General features: G+C 40.1%; 1 protein-coding gene across 6 annotated transcripts in view; it reads right to left on the bottom strand.

Moving 5' to 3' along the window:
• Positions 1-12,178, bottom strand: part of LOC105479590 (protein phosphatase 4 regulatory subunit 2) — a 73,982-nt gene that overhangs the window by 19,276 nt on the left and 42,528 nt on the right. For 3 of the 6 annotated variants that reach the window (XM_011737609.3, XM_071092082.1, XM_071092079.1), the window contains one exon: positions 2,548-2,718. The exons of 2 other annotated variants lie outside the window; for them this stretch is intronic. In XM_011737609.3, coding sequence (XP_011735911.2) covers positions 2,548-2,718 — 171 coding nt within the window. Of the gene's footprint in view, positions 1-2,547; positions 2,719-5,234; positions 5,356-12,178 lie in introns of all 6 variants that reach the window. One more of the 6 variants, XM_071092081.1, reaches the window with a different exon arrangement.

Genomic DNA, 12,178 nt, shown 5'->3' with positions numbered 1-12,178 from the left:
CAGCCTGGCCAACATGGTAAAACCCTGTCTCTACTAAAAATACAAAAATAAATAAATAAAATAAAATAAAATAAAATAAAATAAAATAAAAATTAAAAAATAGCTGGGTGCAGTGGCACACACCTGTCATGCCAGCTACTTGACAGGCTGAGGCTGGAGAATAGCTTGAACTTGGGAGGCGGAAGTTGCGGTGAGCCCAGATGGCACCACTGCATTCCAGCCTGGGTGACAAAGACTCCATCTCTGACTAAAATAAAATAAAATAAAATAAAATAATAAAATAAAATAAAAACGGTTCAAAAATAAAAAGTTTTAAAAGAAGAATGCTCAAGCATTTAATGACTGTTCAAATCATTTTCTGAAGTAGGTGAATTACCTCTTTTACAGATTAAGAAATTACAAATATTTAGATTTATGTAATAAATACGTAATACACAATTACATTTATATTTTTATTATAATATGTATACATAATTATATAATACATGTATTTGTTTCTAGCCCAACTTAATGTGAAAGAACTGAAAATGGTATTTGCTATTACTAAGTCAGAATCACAAGTAAATCTGCTTACTAAGCAGCGGCATAATTTGACCTGTTTCACCTTAACTTTTATTTTTAAATGACGGCCATAATTTATTGAAATAAAAGATGAGTCACTATATCTAAGTACTATTTATATATATGTACAATTTACAAATAACCCCGAGAAGTATTCTTATCTTGAATGTATTTAGTTCAACAGTAAATCTTATGCAACATGCTTCTAAAACGTATCATGTGGCTATTTCTTGGATAAGTGCTTCTGAAATGTTTTTTTTTCCTTTTTCTGAAAAATTTTAAAATTAAGATCGATATGGAAATATATACATATGGTTAAATACTTTCAACAGTCCAACAGGGTGCAAAGTGAAAACAGGTCTCTCCTTCCCATCCCAGGCCCCCGGGGGTAACTATAACTGATGAACCTCAAAGACAAAAGCTGTGATTTCTTCCCCCAAAGTATTTTTGTAACAGACCCAAAGTCAAGGCATAAGGGTTTGACATTTCAAGCAAAATTCTTAAACCTAAAAACAGTGGAATATGATGTAAAGCAAACCATTAACTGGATTACACTATCTTATTTTGAAATCCCATGCAATTAAATACCTAAAGAATCAAGCCATTTATGCCATCTAAAAATACAATTGAAATCCTTCAAATAATATCTAATTCTAACTATGAATTCATGGTTAGAAAAACTAAAATTCATTATATTTAGCATTGTTGTTGTTCCACAGCCCAAATTAACGCCAAACTAAATATTGAATAACTCAACTTCACAAACACTTCTTCCCTTCAAATAAAGGAAACCGTAAAAATACAAAGTCCTGACTGGGCGCAGAGGCTCACACCTGTAATCGCAACACTTTGGAAGGCTGAGGTGGGCGGATCACGAAGTCAGGAGTTCGAGACCAGCCTGGCCAGCATAGTGAAACCCCATCTCTACTAAAAATTAAAAAAAATTAGCCGGGCTTGGTGGTGCGTGCCTGTAGTCCTAGCCTAGCTACTCGGGGGGCTGAGGTAGAATTGCCTGAACCCGGCAGGTGGAGGTTGCAGTGGGCTGAGATCATGCCACTGCACTCCACCCTGGGCGACAGCGAGACTCCGTCTCCAAACAAAACAAAACAAAAAACAAAACCAAAAAAAAGTCCTAAAAACAAAGAATTTAAAATGACAGAATATGAGACACAGTAACATTTCTTTAAAAATGAGTACTGCTGGGCTCGGTGGCTCACGCCTATAAATCCAGCACTTTGGGAGGCCGAGGTGGGCGGAACATGAGGTCAGGAAATCGAGACCATCCTGGCTAACATGGTGAAACCCCATCTCTACTAAAAATACAAAAAATTAGCCGGGTGTGGTGGCAGTTACTCAGAAAGCTGAGGCAGGAAAACTGCTTGAACCCGGGAGACAGAGGTTGCAGTGAGCCAAGATCGCGCCACTGCATTCCAGTCTAGGCGACAGAGCGAGACACTGGTCTCAAAAACAAAACAAAACGAACAAAGGGAGTTTTACTTTTGTACAGAATATCTTGTTGGTGTTTTTAATGTTTTACAAGGGCCCAAAAATGGTTACTTGTAACTAACAAGCAAGAGGTTACTTGGGAGAGAAATGAGGATCCAAAAGTCTAAACAAAAACTCACTAAAATACTTTCATAAATTAGTACTTCATTTTAAAAGAAATGTGATTTCTCAATGATATAAAGGTTCTGTATAAAGTATGAAGACATAACACCAAATATAAAACAGGAAAGAAAAACCATTAAAATGTTTCCTGATAAATGAATGTTTCCATTGATACCTATAAAAAGGTGGTTCAAGTTTTTTAAAAGGCTGTAAATATTTTAAATAGTTGTAAGCTAAAACTCATCAAGTACATGTCACCAGAAACAAATAATTTATTCTAATGGATAATCAATCATCAACCAGACACATCAAAACTAAAAGAAAAACCTATAATCTTCTGCTAAAAATTAAATCTTTAAAACAGTATTAAGTGCATACCCATTAAATCCAGTGACAATTTTCAGTATTCTTTCCTTCATTTCATCAAAGGGAATATATTCGACATTAGGGTTGGGAGGACCTCTTGGCTCAGGAGCTGAAGTTCTGAAATCATCCATCACTTTCTCCAGTTTGAAAATAAAATAGCCTTTAAATTGGGACCACTGAATCCTATAAGCAAAAAATTAAAAAATACGTAATACCGTGAGTTTTACAATTCTTGAACACAAAACACAAATACAGAATATACTATGACACTAACACTAACAGAATATGTGAATAATTAGTAATGAGAATACCGTCATTCAGGAGCATGCATAAAAGATATAAAAATTACTAATTTCATTAAATCCCAACCCCTGAATACATCTTTTAAATATTCTGTGTAACAAAAATGAGAAATATACATTAAAAAATTATGCTGCATATCAAAGAGGTATGGCATTCTCAAAGAACAATACCTTTAGACTGTTACCAGCTGAACTAGCTATTTTTCATAAAACAGCATTTTTACCTGAAAGGTCTGCCACACAAATAAAGCTTATTTACATTAGCAGACTGGGTGTGATGGCTCACACCTGTAATCTCAGCAGGTGAATCACTTGAGGTCAGGAGTTCGAGATCAGCCTGGCCAACAGGGTGAAACCCTGTCTTTACTAAAAATACAAAAATCAGCCAGGTATGGTGGTGCATGCCTGTAATCCCAGCTACACAGGAGGCTGAGGCAAGGAGAATCGCTTGAACTGAGGAGGTGGAGGTTGTAGTGAGCTGAGGATCGCACTACTGCACTCCAGCCTGGGCGATGAGCAAGACTCCATTTCAGAAAAAAAAAAAAAATAGGAGAATGTGGTAGGCATTTTCTCAAAAATAAATAAAGTGAACCTATCACTGTAAGATAAATAACTGATAATATTTGTTACTAATGATAAAAATTTGAACTTCTAAGCAAAAAACTGAAAGTCTGGAAAATTTTTATTCTTCACTGAGAGCTCGAAAACTTCCTGATATATTCCCAAAATATTCTGAAGGCAACCAGTGTCCACGTAAAAATATTATATGGGGCCAGGTGTGGTGGCTCATGCCTGTAATCCCAGCACTTTAGGAAGCTGAGACAGAAAGATCACTTGGGCCCAGAAACTTCTATAGAAGCCAGCCTGGGCAAACAGCAATATCCCATCTCTACAAAATAATTAATTACTAATTAATTTAAATTAGGCATGGTGATATGCACCTCTAGTCCCAGCTACTCAGGAGGCTGAGGCAACAGGATTGCTTGAGCCCAGGACGTGGAGGCTGCAGTAAGCCAAGATCACACCTCTGCACTCCAGCCTGAGCGACAGACCAAGACCCTGTCTCTTAAATAAAGATACTGTGTGATACCAAAAGCACAAGCAACAAAATAGATAAACTGAATTATATCTGTGCATCAGCCAGGCGCAGTGGCTCACGCTTGTAATCCCAGCACTTTGGGAGGCCGAGGCAGGCGGATCACAAGGTCAGGAGATCGAGACCACCCTGGCTAACATGGTGAAACCCCGTCTCTACTAAATATACCAAAAATTAGCCAGGCGTGGTGTCGGGCACCTGTAGTCCCAGCTACTCAGGAGGCTGAGGCAGGAGAATGGCGTGAACCCGGGAGGCGGAGCTCGCAGTGAGCTGAGATCACGCAACTGCACTCCAGACTGGGTGACAGAGTGAGACTCTGTCTCAAAAAAAAAAATAATAATAATAATTGTGCATCAAAGGATACTATCGACAGAGTAAAAAGTCAAATCGTGAAATGGGAGAAAATATTCGCAAATCTTTTATCTGATAAGGAGTTAATATCCAGAATATATAAAGAACTCCTACAACTCAACAAAAAAGAAAACCCAATTTAAAAATGGGCAAAGTACTTAAATACGTACTTCTCCAAAGAAGATATACAAATGGTCAGCAAACACACAAGATGCTGCTTAACACCATTAATCTTGGGGAAATGTAAATCCAAATCACAATGAGATACCACTTTATACCCATTAGGGTTGGCTATTATCCAAAAAACAAGTGAACAAGTATTGGCTGGCCAAGGATGTAGAGAAACTGAAACTTTTTTTTTTTTTTTGAGACAAGAGTCTCACTCTGTTGCCAGGGCTGGAGTGTAGTGGTGCAATCTCGGCTCACTGCAACCTCTGCCTCCAGGGTTCAAGTAATTCTCCTGCTTCAGCCTCCCAAATAGCTAGGAATACAAGCGCCTGCCACTACGTCCAGCTAATTTTTTTGTTTGTTTTTTGTTTGTTTGTTTTTTTTTTTTGAGATGGAGTCTCGCTCTGTCGCCCAGGCTGGAGTCCAGTGGCCCAGGCTGGAGTCCAGTGGCGCGATCCCAGCTCACTGCAAGCTCCGCCTCCTGAGTTTACGCCATTCTCCTGCCGCAGCCTCCCAAGTAGCTGGGACTACAGGCGCCCGCCACCTCGTCCGGCTAGTTTCTTTGTTTTTTTGTTTTTTGTTTTTTTTGTATTTTTTAGTAGAGACGGGGTTTCACCGTGTTAGCCGGGATGGTCTCAATCTTCTGACCTCGTGATCCGCCCGTCTCGGCCTCCCAAAGTGCTGGGATTACAGGCTTGAGCCACCGCGCCCGGCCATTTTTTTGTATTTTTAGTAGAGACAAGGTTTCACCATGTTGGCCACACTGGTCTCGAACTCCTGACCTCGTGATCAGCCCACCTCGGCCTCCCGAAGGGCGTGAGTCACTGCGCCTGGCCAAGAAACTGAAACTCTTGTGCATGGCTGGTGGGAACGAGGCAGTCACTGTGGAAAGCAGTTTGGTTCCTCAAAAAAAAAAAAAAATTATGAAACCACCCTATGATTCAGGAATCCCATTTCTCAGTAGATCCCCAAAACCCAACAACCCAAATGTGCTATGAGCACATGAATGGATAAGCAAAATGTGAGATACACACACACACACACACACAGTCTTTAATCTGAAATAAATTCCAACGTGGTACGACATGGATGAAGCTTGATGGCATTATGCAAAGTGAAATAAGCCAGACACAAAAAGAACGACTATTGTATGATTCTACTTATACGAGGTATCAAGAATAGTCAAATTTAGAGACAGTCGTCTGACACTGTGGGGAGGAAGGTGCAGGGACTTACTCTCTAATGTGTACAATGTTTCAGTTTGGGTAGATGAAAAGTTCTGCAGATGGATGATCTTGATGGTAATGTAACATTGTGAGTGTACTTAATGCCAATAAACTGTACACTTAAAATTGTTAAAATGGTAAGGCTTACATTACATATATTTCAATAGGTATTTCACCACAAAGAAGATACACAAATGGCCAATAAGCATATGAAAAGATGCTCAACATTATTATCTATTACAGAAATGCAAATCAAAACCACAAGGAGACACCCATTTCACACCCACTAGGGTGGCTATAATCAAAAAGATGAATAATAAACAAGTGCTGGGTTGATGTGGGGAAACTGGTAATGTCATATATTACTGGTGGGAATGTAAAATGGTGTAGCTGCTTTGGAAAGTACTTGGCAGTTCCTCAGGAAAGTAAATGCAGACTTGTAATCCAACAATTCCATTCTATTAAATGAGTCAATAATGTATTTTACCGCTACTACTTTTTAAAATGGTGAGGATGAAAAGCTATTTGCATGATTACTTTTTTCCTTTCCCTATCCTATTTTAGAAAGGGGAATTTGAGGTTTAACAAGCAGATCTGCACATCACAGAATTTTTGATATGCCTAATAAGAATCCTTCTTAATGTACAATTGCTTTTGGTTCCTAAAATTTATCTTTAAACTTTATAAGACTCCCCACATGCACTTCATAAACATACCAGGGAAAGTTACACTAAAATAGGATTATACTTTTCATTTCTTTAATAATTTTTTGTACTTTTAATAATCACCCACTAATTCATAGTATTTTATGAGTTCAGATTTACATATGCATAGGGTCTTGTGGTGTGTTTTAATCTCATCCTTCCATCAACCATCTGACATGACATCTTTGAGGTCCAAAAAAAGCACATTAATGGGAACAGCCAGACAAGAGGTATGGGACCCCAGGTAATGGAAATTCTGAAGAGATTAAAAGACTCTATGGTACTAACTCATGAGACAGAAATTAAGCCCCATAAATTGACATGAATTATGAACACACTGTAGTCTTAACTTTCAAATAAATCAAGCAGTTACTCTAAATTAGATCAATACGATGCAATTCAAGTGATACTATTCCATATATATATATGGGGAGGGCATTCATAAAATGTGAAAGATACAGCTTTTTGATGGAGGACAGCTATTTGATAAAAACAAAAACAGAAAATGCTTCCCTAGGGCCGGGCGCGGTGGCTCAAGCCTGTAATCCCAGCACTCTGGGAGGCCGAGACGGGTGGATCACGAGGTCAGGAGATCGAGACTATCCTGGCTAACACGGTGAAACCCTGTCTCTACTAAAAAATACAAAAAACTAGCCGGGCGAGGTGGCGGGCGCCTGTAGTCGCAGCTACTCGGGAGGCTGAGGCAGGAGAATGGAGTGAACCCGGGAGGCGGAGCTTGCAGTGAGCTGAGATCCGGCCACTGCACTCCAGCCTGGGCGACAGAGCGAGACTCCGTCTCAAAAAAAAAAAAAAAAAAAAAAAGAAAATGCTTCCCTAAAAGTTATATAATTCAGGGGCCAGGCGCAGTGGCTCAAGCATGTAATCCCAGCACTTTGGGAGGCTGAGGCGGGCTTACCATGAGGTCAAGAGATCCAGACCATCCTGGCCAACATGGTGAAACCCGTCTCTACTAAAAATACAAAAATTAGCTGCGCATGGTGGCGCACACCTGTAGTCCAAGCTACTCGGGAGGCTGAGGCAGGAGAATTGCTTGAACCCGGGAGGCGGAGGTTGCAGTGAGCCAAGATTGCGCCACTGCACTCCAGCCTGGGCGACAGCGAAACTCCATCTCCAAAAACAAGAAGTTATATTCAGGCACAAAAAATAGGCCATGAGCAAATCAACTAAAAACTTGGCAACAAAAACAATTTCTTAGGAACATACATTCACTGGATGAGTAGAAATGAGAACAACAACAAAAAAAACCCTTAGTTTTCAATACGAAAATCAAATTATTCTAAAAAGATGCTCATGAAACACAAACACATTTTCAACTTCAGAACAAATTTCTCCACATAAAATCCCCTCCAATACATACTCAAAATGTAAATCTACTTTGCTGAAATTAACTCAATAATTTACTGAAATTAATCACCCATTAACTTTAAGTAGCTTCACCTCCCTTCACTTTCTTTTTCTGCTCCCCTTCCATTTTCCTATTTTTGCACTTTGTCCTGTAGGAAAGTACAATTCATATCTCTAATAAATACATCCTAGTGCTAGATTCTACACTGACCTTTTCTCTCCATAGGAGCTTGTAAGTTCATATTCAAACATGTTTCTCTCACAATTCTCTAAAGGTTAAACGTATTTTCCAGAGGCTTAAGGACAGAAAGTCCACCTTTTCTTTTCCCAAGTGGTGCTACAACAATTTAGTGGCCAGCGGCCAACCACCTTAAGTACTGCTTCCTACCATTCCCAATTCTATTAAGATTACTCTCTACTCAGCCTATCTGCATGGCACACAAAGTGTGAGGAACACTAAGAACACAACAAAGCACAGGAGAGTCCTACTACTATTAGCTACTCCAAAGGATAGCAAATACTGCACCATTTATAAACATCAAACAGGAATTTGAGAACAATGAATAAATAAAATCTAATGGATCTGATCATTCATTAAAGGTGACAGGCTGAAAATACACTTAATGTTTAAAAGGCAGATATTGCAATCAGAAGACTTAAAATGTCAGACAACTCAGTCTTAATTATATAACTGAGGTAAACAAAGTAAGTGTATTTAATCTGAATGCTGAATTAAATAAGTGAAAGATTTTCAAAAGTAAGAAAACACTGTGTTGCTTACACAAAATTATGACTTTTTAAGGACTAATTTAAAAACACAAATTACTACCTCTATAAATGGGGCACGAAACAAGAGATTCTTTTACATTATCATTCAACATCATATTACGTCTTGTTGATTAACTGAACATTAAAACGGATCAGTGGAACAGAAGACAGCGAAGAAGCAGACCCACACATAAATGAAAATCTGATATATGGTAAAGGACAGATTAGTCAGTCAATTGAAAAATATTGAGACTACTCCAAAATGTTAATAGGATTTAAAAACTAAATAATGTGTTTTTTCTGATTACATCAATAGTACAGCCGTTGTAAGAAATTATAATACAGAAAGACATAAAAGTAAAATGTATCCATAATCTGCAGTCAACCATCATCACTAAAGTAACATTTGAATATATTTTTCAAATTTGACATTCTAGTTTAATATTCCTTTTTCCGGCCGGGCGCGGTGGCTCAAGCCTGTAATCCCAGCACTTTGGGAGGCCGAGACGGGCGGATCACAAGGTCAGGAGATCGAGACCATCCTGGCTAACACGGTGAAACCCCGTCTCTACTAAAAAACTAGCCGGGCAAGGTGGCGGGCGCCTGTAGTCCCAGCTACTCGGGAGGCTGAGGCAGGAGAATGGCGTGAACCCGGGAGGCAGAGCTTGCAGTGAGCTGAGATCGGGCCACGGCACTCCAACCTGGGCAACACAGCAAGACTCCGTCTCAAAAAAAAAAAAATTTCTTTTTCCCCTCTCCTTACTCACTATGGGTATTTGCATGGGACAAATAGTCTTTGAAAGCAAGATTTTTAACTGCAACACATATTTGTGCCATAATTTATTAATCACTGTTTAAAAAAAGATTTAGGGCTGGGTGCAGTGGCTCACGCCTGTAAACCAAGCATTCTCGGGGGGCTGAGGCAGGCAAATCACCTGAGATCAGGAGTTGGAGACCAGCCTGGCCAACACGGCAAAATCCCATCTCTACTAAAAATACAAAAATTAGCCAGGCGTGGTGGTGAGCGCTTGTAATTCCAGCTACTTGAGAGGCGGAGGCAGAAGAATCGCTTGAACTCATTGCAGAGGTTGCAGTGAGCCAAGGTTATGCCCCTGCACTGCACTCCAGTCTGACAGAGCAAGACTGTCTCAAAAAAAAAAAAAAAAAAAAAAAAATTTGGTCACATCTACTTCATTACAATTAATTATGCAGTTATGTGATTAACAGCCTAATAACAAATTTTGTAGGCATCTATTTATCACCTGAGGATAGATTTCTGTAAGTGAAATTATTGAGTCCAAAGTATGAAGTACAAATATCAAGACTTTTGATTCGACCTTCAAAAACTCCCCAGACACAATGTACCACACTTTATAGTGTCATCAGTAATATAAACCAACATGTTTCATTTGAGTATGATAATCTTTCAAAAACTCTGTCAATATGCTAGTAGAGAAACAGTTTAATTAATATTTCCTTCATTGTTAGTGAAATTGAATATTTTTACCTGATTTTGGCCACAAGATGCTTGTTTTTTTTTTTTTTTTTTTTTTTGAGACGGAGTCTCGCTCTGCCGCCCAGGCTGGAGTGCAGTGGCCGGATCTCAGCTCACTGCAAGCTCCGCCTCCCGGGTTCACGCCATTCTCCTGCCTCAGCCTCCCGAGTAGTTGGGACTACAGGCGCCCGCCACCGCGCCCGGCTAGTTTTTTTTTTTTTTTTTGTATTTTTTAGTAGAGACGGGGTTTCACTGTGTTAGCCAGGATGGTCTCGATCTCCTGACCTCGTGATCCGCCCGTCTCGGCCTCCCAAAGTGCTGGGATTACAGGCTTGAGCCACCGCGCCTGGCCAAGATGCTTGTTTTTTGTGTTAATAGGTCCTTTGCAATCCCTCCTCCTAGGGCTTCCTCAATTTTGGCACTACCGACATTTTCTTTTCTTTTTTCTCTTTGGAGACAGAGTTTCACTCTTGTCGCCCAGGCTGGAGTACAATGGCGTGATCTCGGCTCACTGCAACCTCCACCTCCCAGGTTCCAGCAATTCTCCTGCCTCAGCCTCCTGAGTAGCTGGGATTACAGGCACCCACCACCATGCCTGGCTAATTTTTGTATTTTTAGTAGAGACGGTATTTCGCCATGTTGGCCAGGCTGGTCTCAAACTCCTGACGACTTCAGGTGATCCACAGCCTTGGCCTCCTAAAGTGCTGGGATTATAGGTGTGAGCCACCAGGACCGGCCACTGCTGACATTTTCAAGTTGGATGTAATTCTTTGTCATAGAAGGATGTCCTTTGTATTGTAGGATATGGAGCTACATTCCTGGCCTCTACCTACTAGAAACCTATAGCACACCACCCATTCCAACTGTGACAACCGTAAATCTCTCCCAACATTATCAAATGTTCCCTGGGAGACAAAAATTGTCCCCAGTTAAGAACCATGGGCACCTTCCCCACCTCTCTAAAATTATTTGTCTTTTGCTTATTTTTGTGTTATGGAAAAAGTAAATTATGTGATACAAGTATGAACATAATTTTTGGATTCTCATTTTGCACTGACTGCTTCAAACATAAAAAGTATTGTTTTTGGCCAGGCACAGTGGCTTACACCTGTAATCCCTGCACTTTGGGAGGCCCAGGCGGGTGGATCACCTGAGGTCAGGAGTGAGACCAGCCTGGCAAACACGGTGAAACCCCATCTCTACTAAAAACACAAAAATGAGCTGGTGTGGTGGTGCATGCCTGTAATTCCAGCTACTCAGGAGGCTGAGGCAGGAGAATGAATCACTTGAACCTGGGAGGCGGAGGTTGCAGTGAGCCGAGACGGTGCCACTGCACTCCAGCCTGGGCAACAAAAAAAAAAACCTCAGTCTCATCAAAAAAAAGTATTGTTTTTGATATAAATGAAATGACACTAAAATATTTCTCATGTTTCCTATTTTGAAATTATCTTTGAAGTGTTACATATTTTCTCACTCAGAAACTTCTGAGTGATGGCATGATCTCAAGATGGCATGATACCTGCTTCGAAGCAATAAAGTTTTGATAAAAATTCTGAAGGGAAAGTATTTGCCACTGAAAGTGAATTTTTCAAATTAGACTGCTAAATGGTTGTACACATAAAGGATCCAATCAGATGAAAAAGAAAGCTTCAGAAGGTAACACAAACTTTCAGACAATAGCTCAGTGTAAACTTGGGTTTCTTACTTGGTACCTTACATATTCATGATAAGGATTCTAAAAATGCCTAAAGATTCAAATTACTATCTACTCACTCACCTCTCCCTACCAATTAAAACAAAAAGTCCAACCAACAGTATGTTCTGGTTAGCCTGACTCGTGCTTAATTTTTAGCCTTTTGAGCCCTTATTGAGAATGGCCCTGGCTGGGCGAATCACGACGTCAGGATTTCGAAACCAACCTGGCCAGAATGGTGAAACCCTGTCTCTACTAAAAATACAAAAATTAGCCGGGCAAGGTGGCGCACGCCTGTAGTCCCAGCTACTCGGGAGGCTGAGGCAGGAGAATTGCTTGAACCTGGGAGGTGGAGATTGCTGTAAGCCGAGATCGGGCCACTGCACTCCAGCCTGGGTGACACTGCACTCCACTGGGTGAGAGAGAGAGAGACTCCATCTCAAAACAAAAAAAAAAAAAAAAAAAAAAAGAGAGA

This window comes from Macaca nemestrina, chromosome 2 (assembly GCF_043159975.1).
Source record: "Macaca nemestrina isolate mMacNem1 chromosome 2, mMacNem.hap1, whole genome shotgun sequence".
Lineage (NCBI taxonomy): Eukaryota > Metazoa > Chordata > Mammalia > Primates > Cercopithecidae > Macaca > Macaca nemestrina.
Note: the sequence above shows the minus strand (reverse complement) of the source record. Positions and strands in the feature narration are given on the sequence as shown.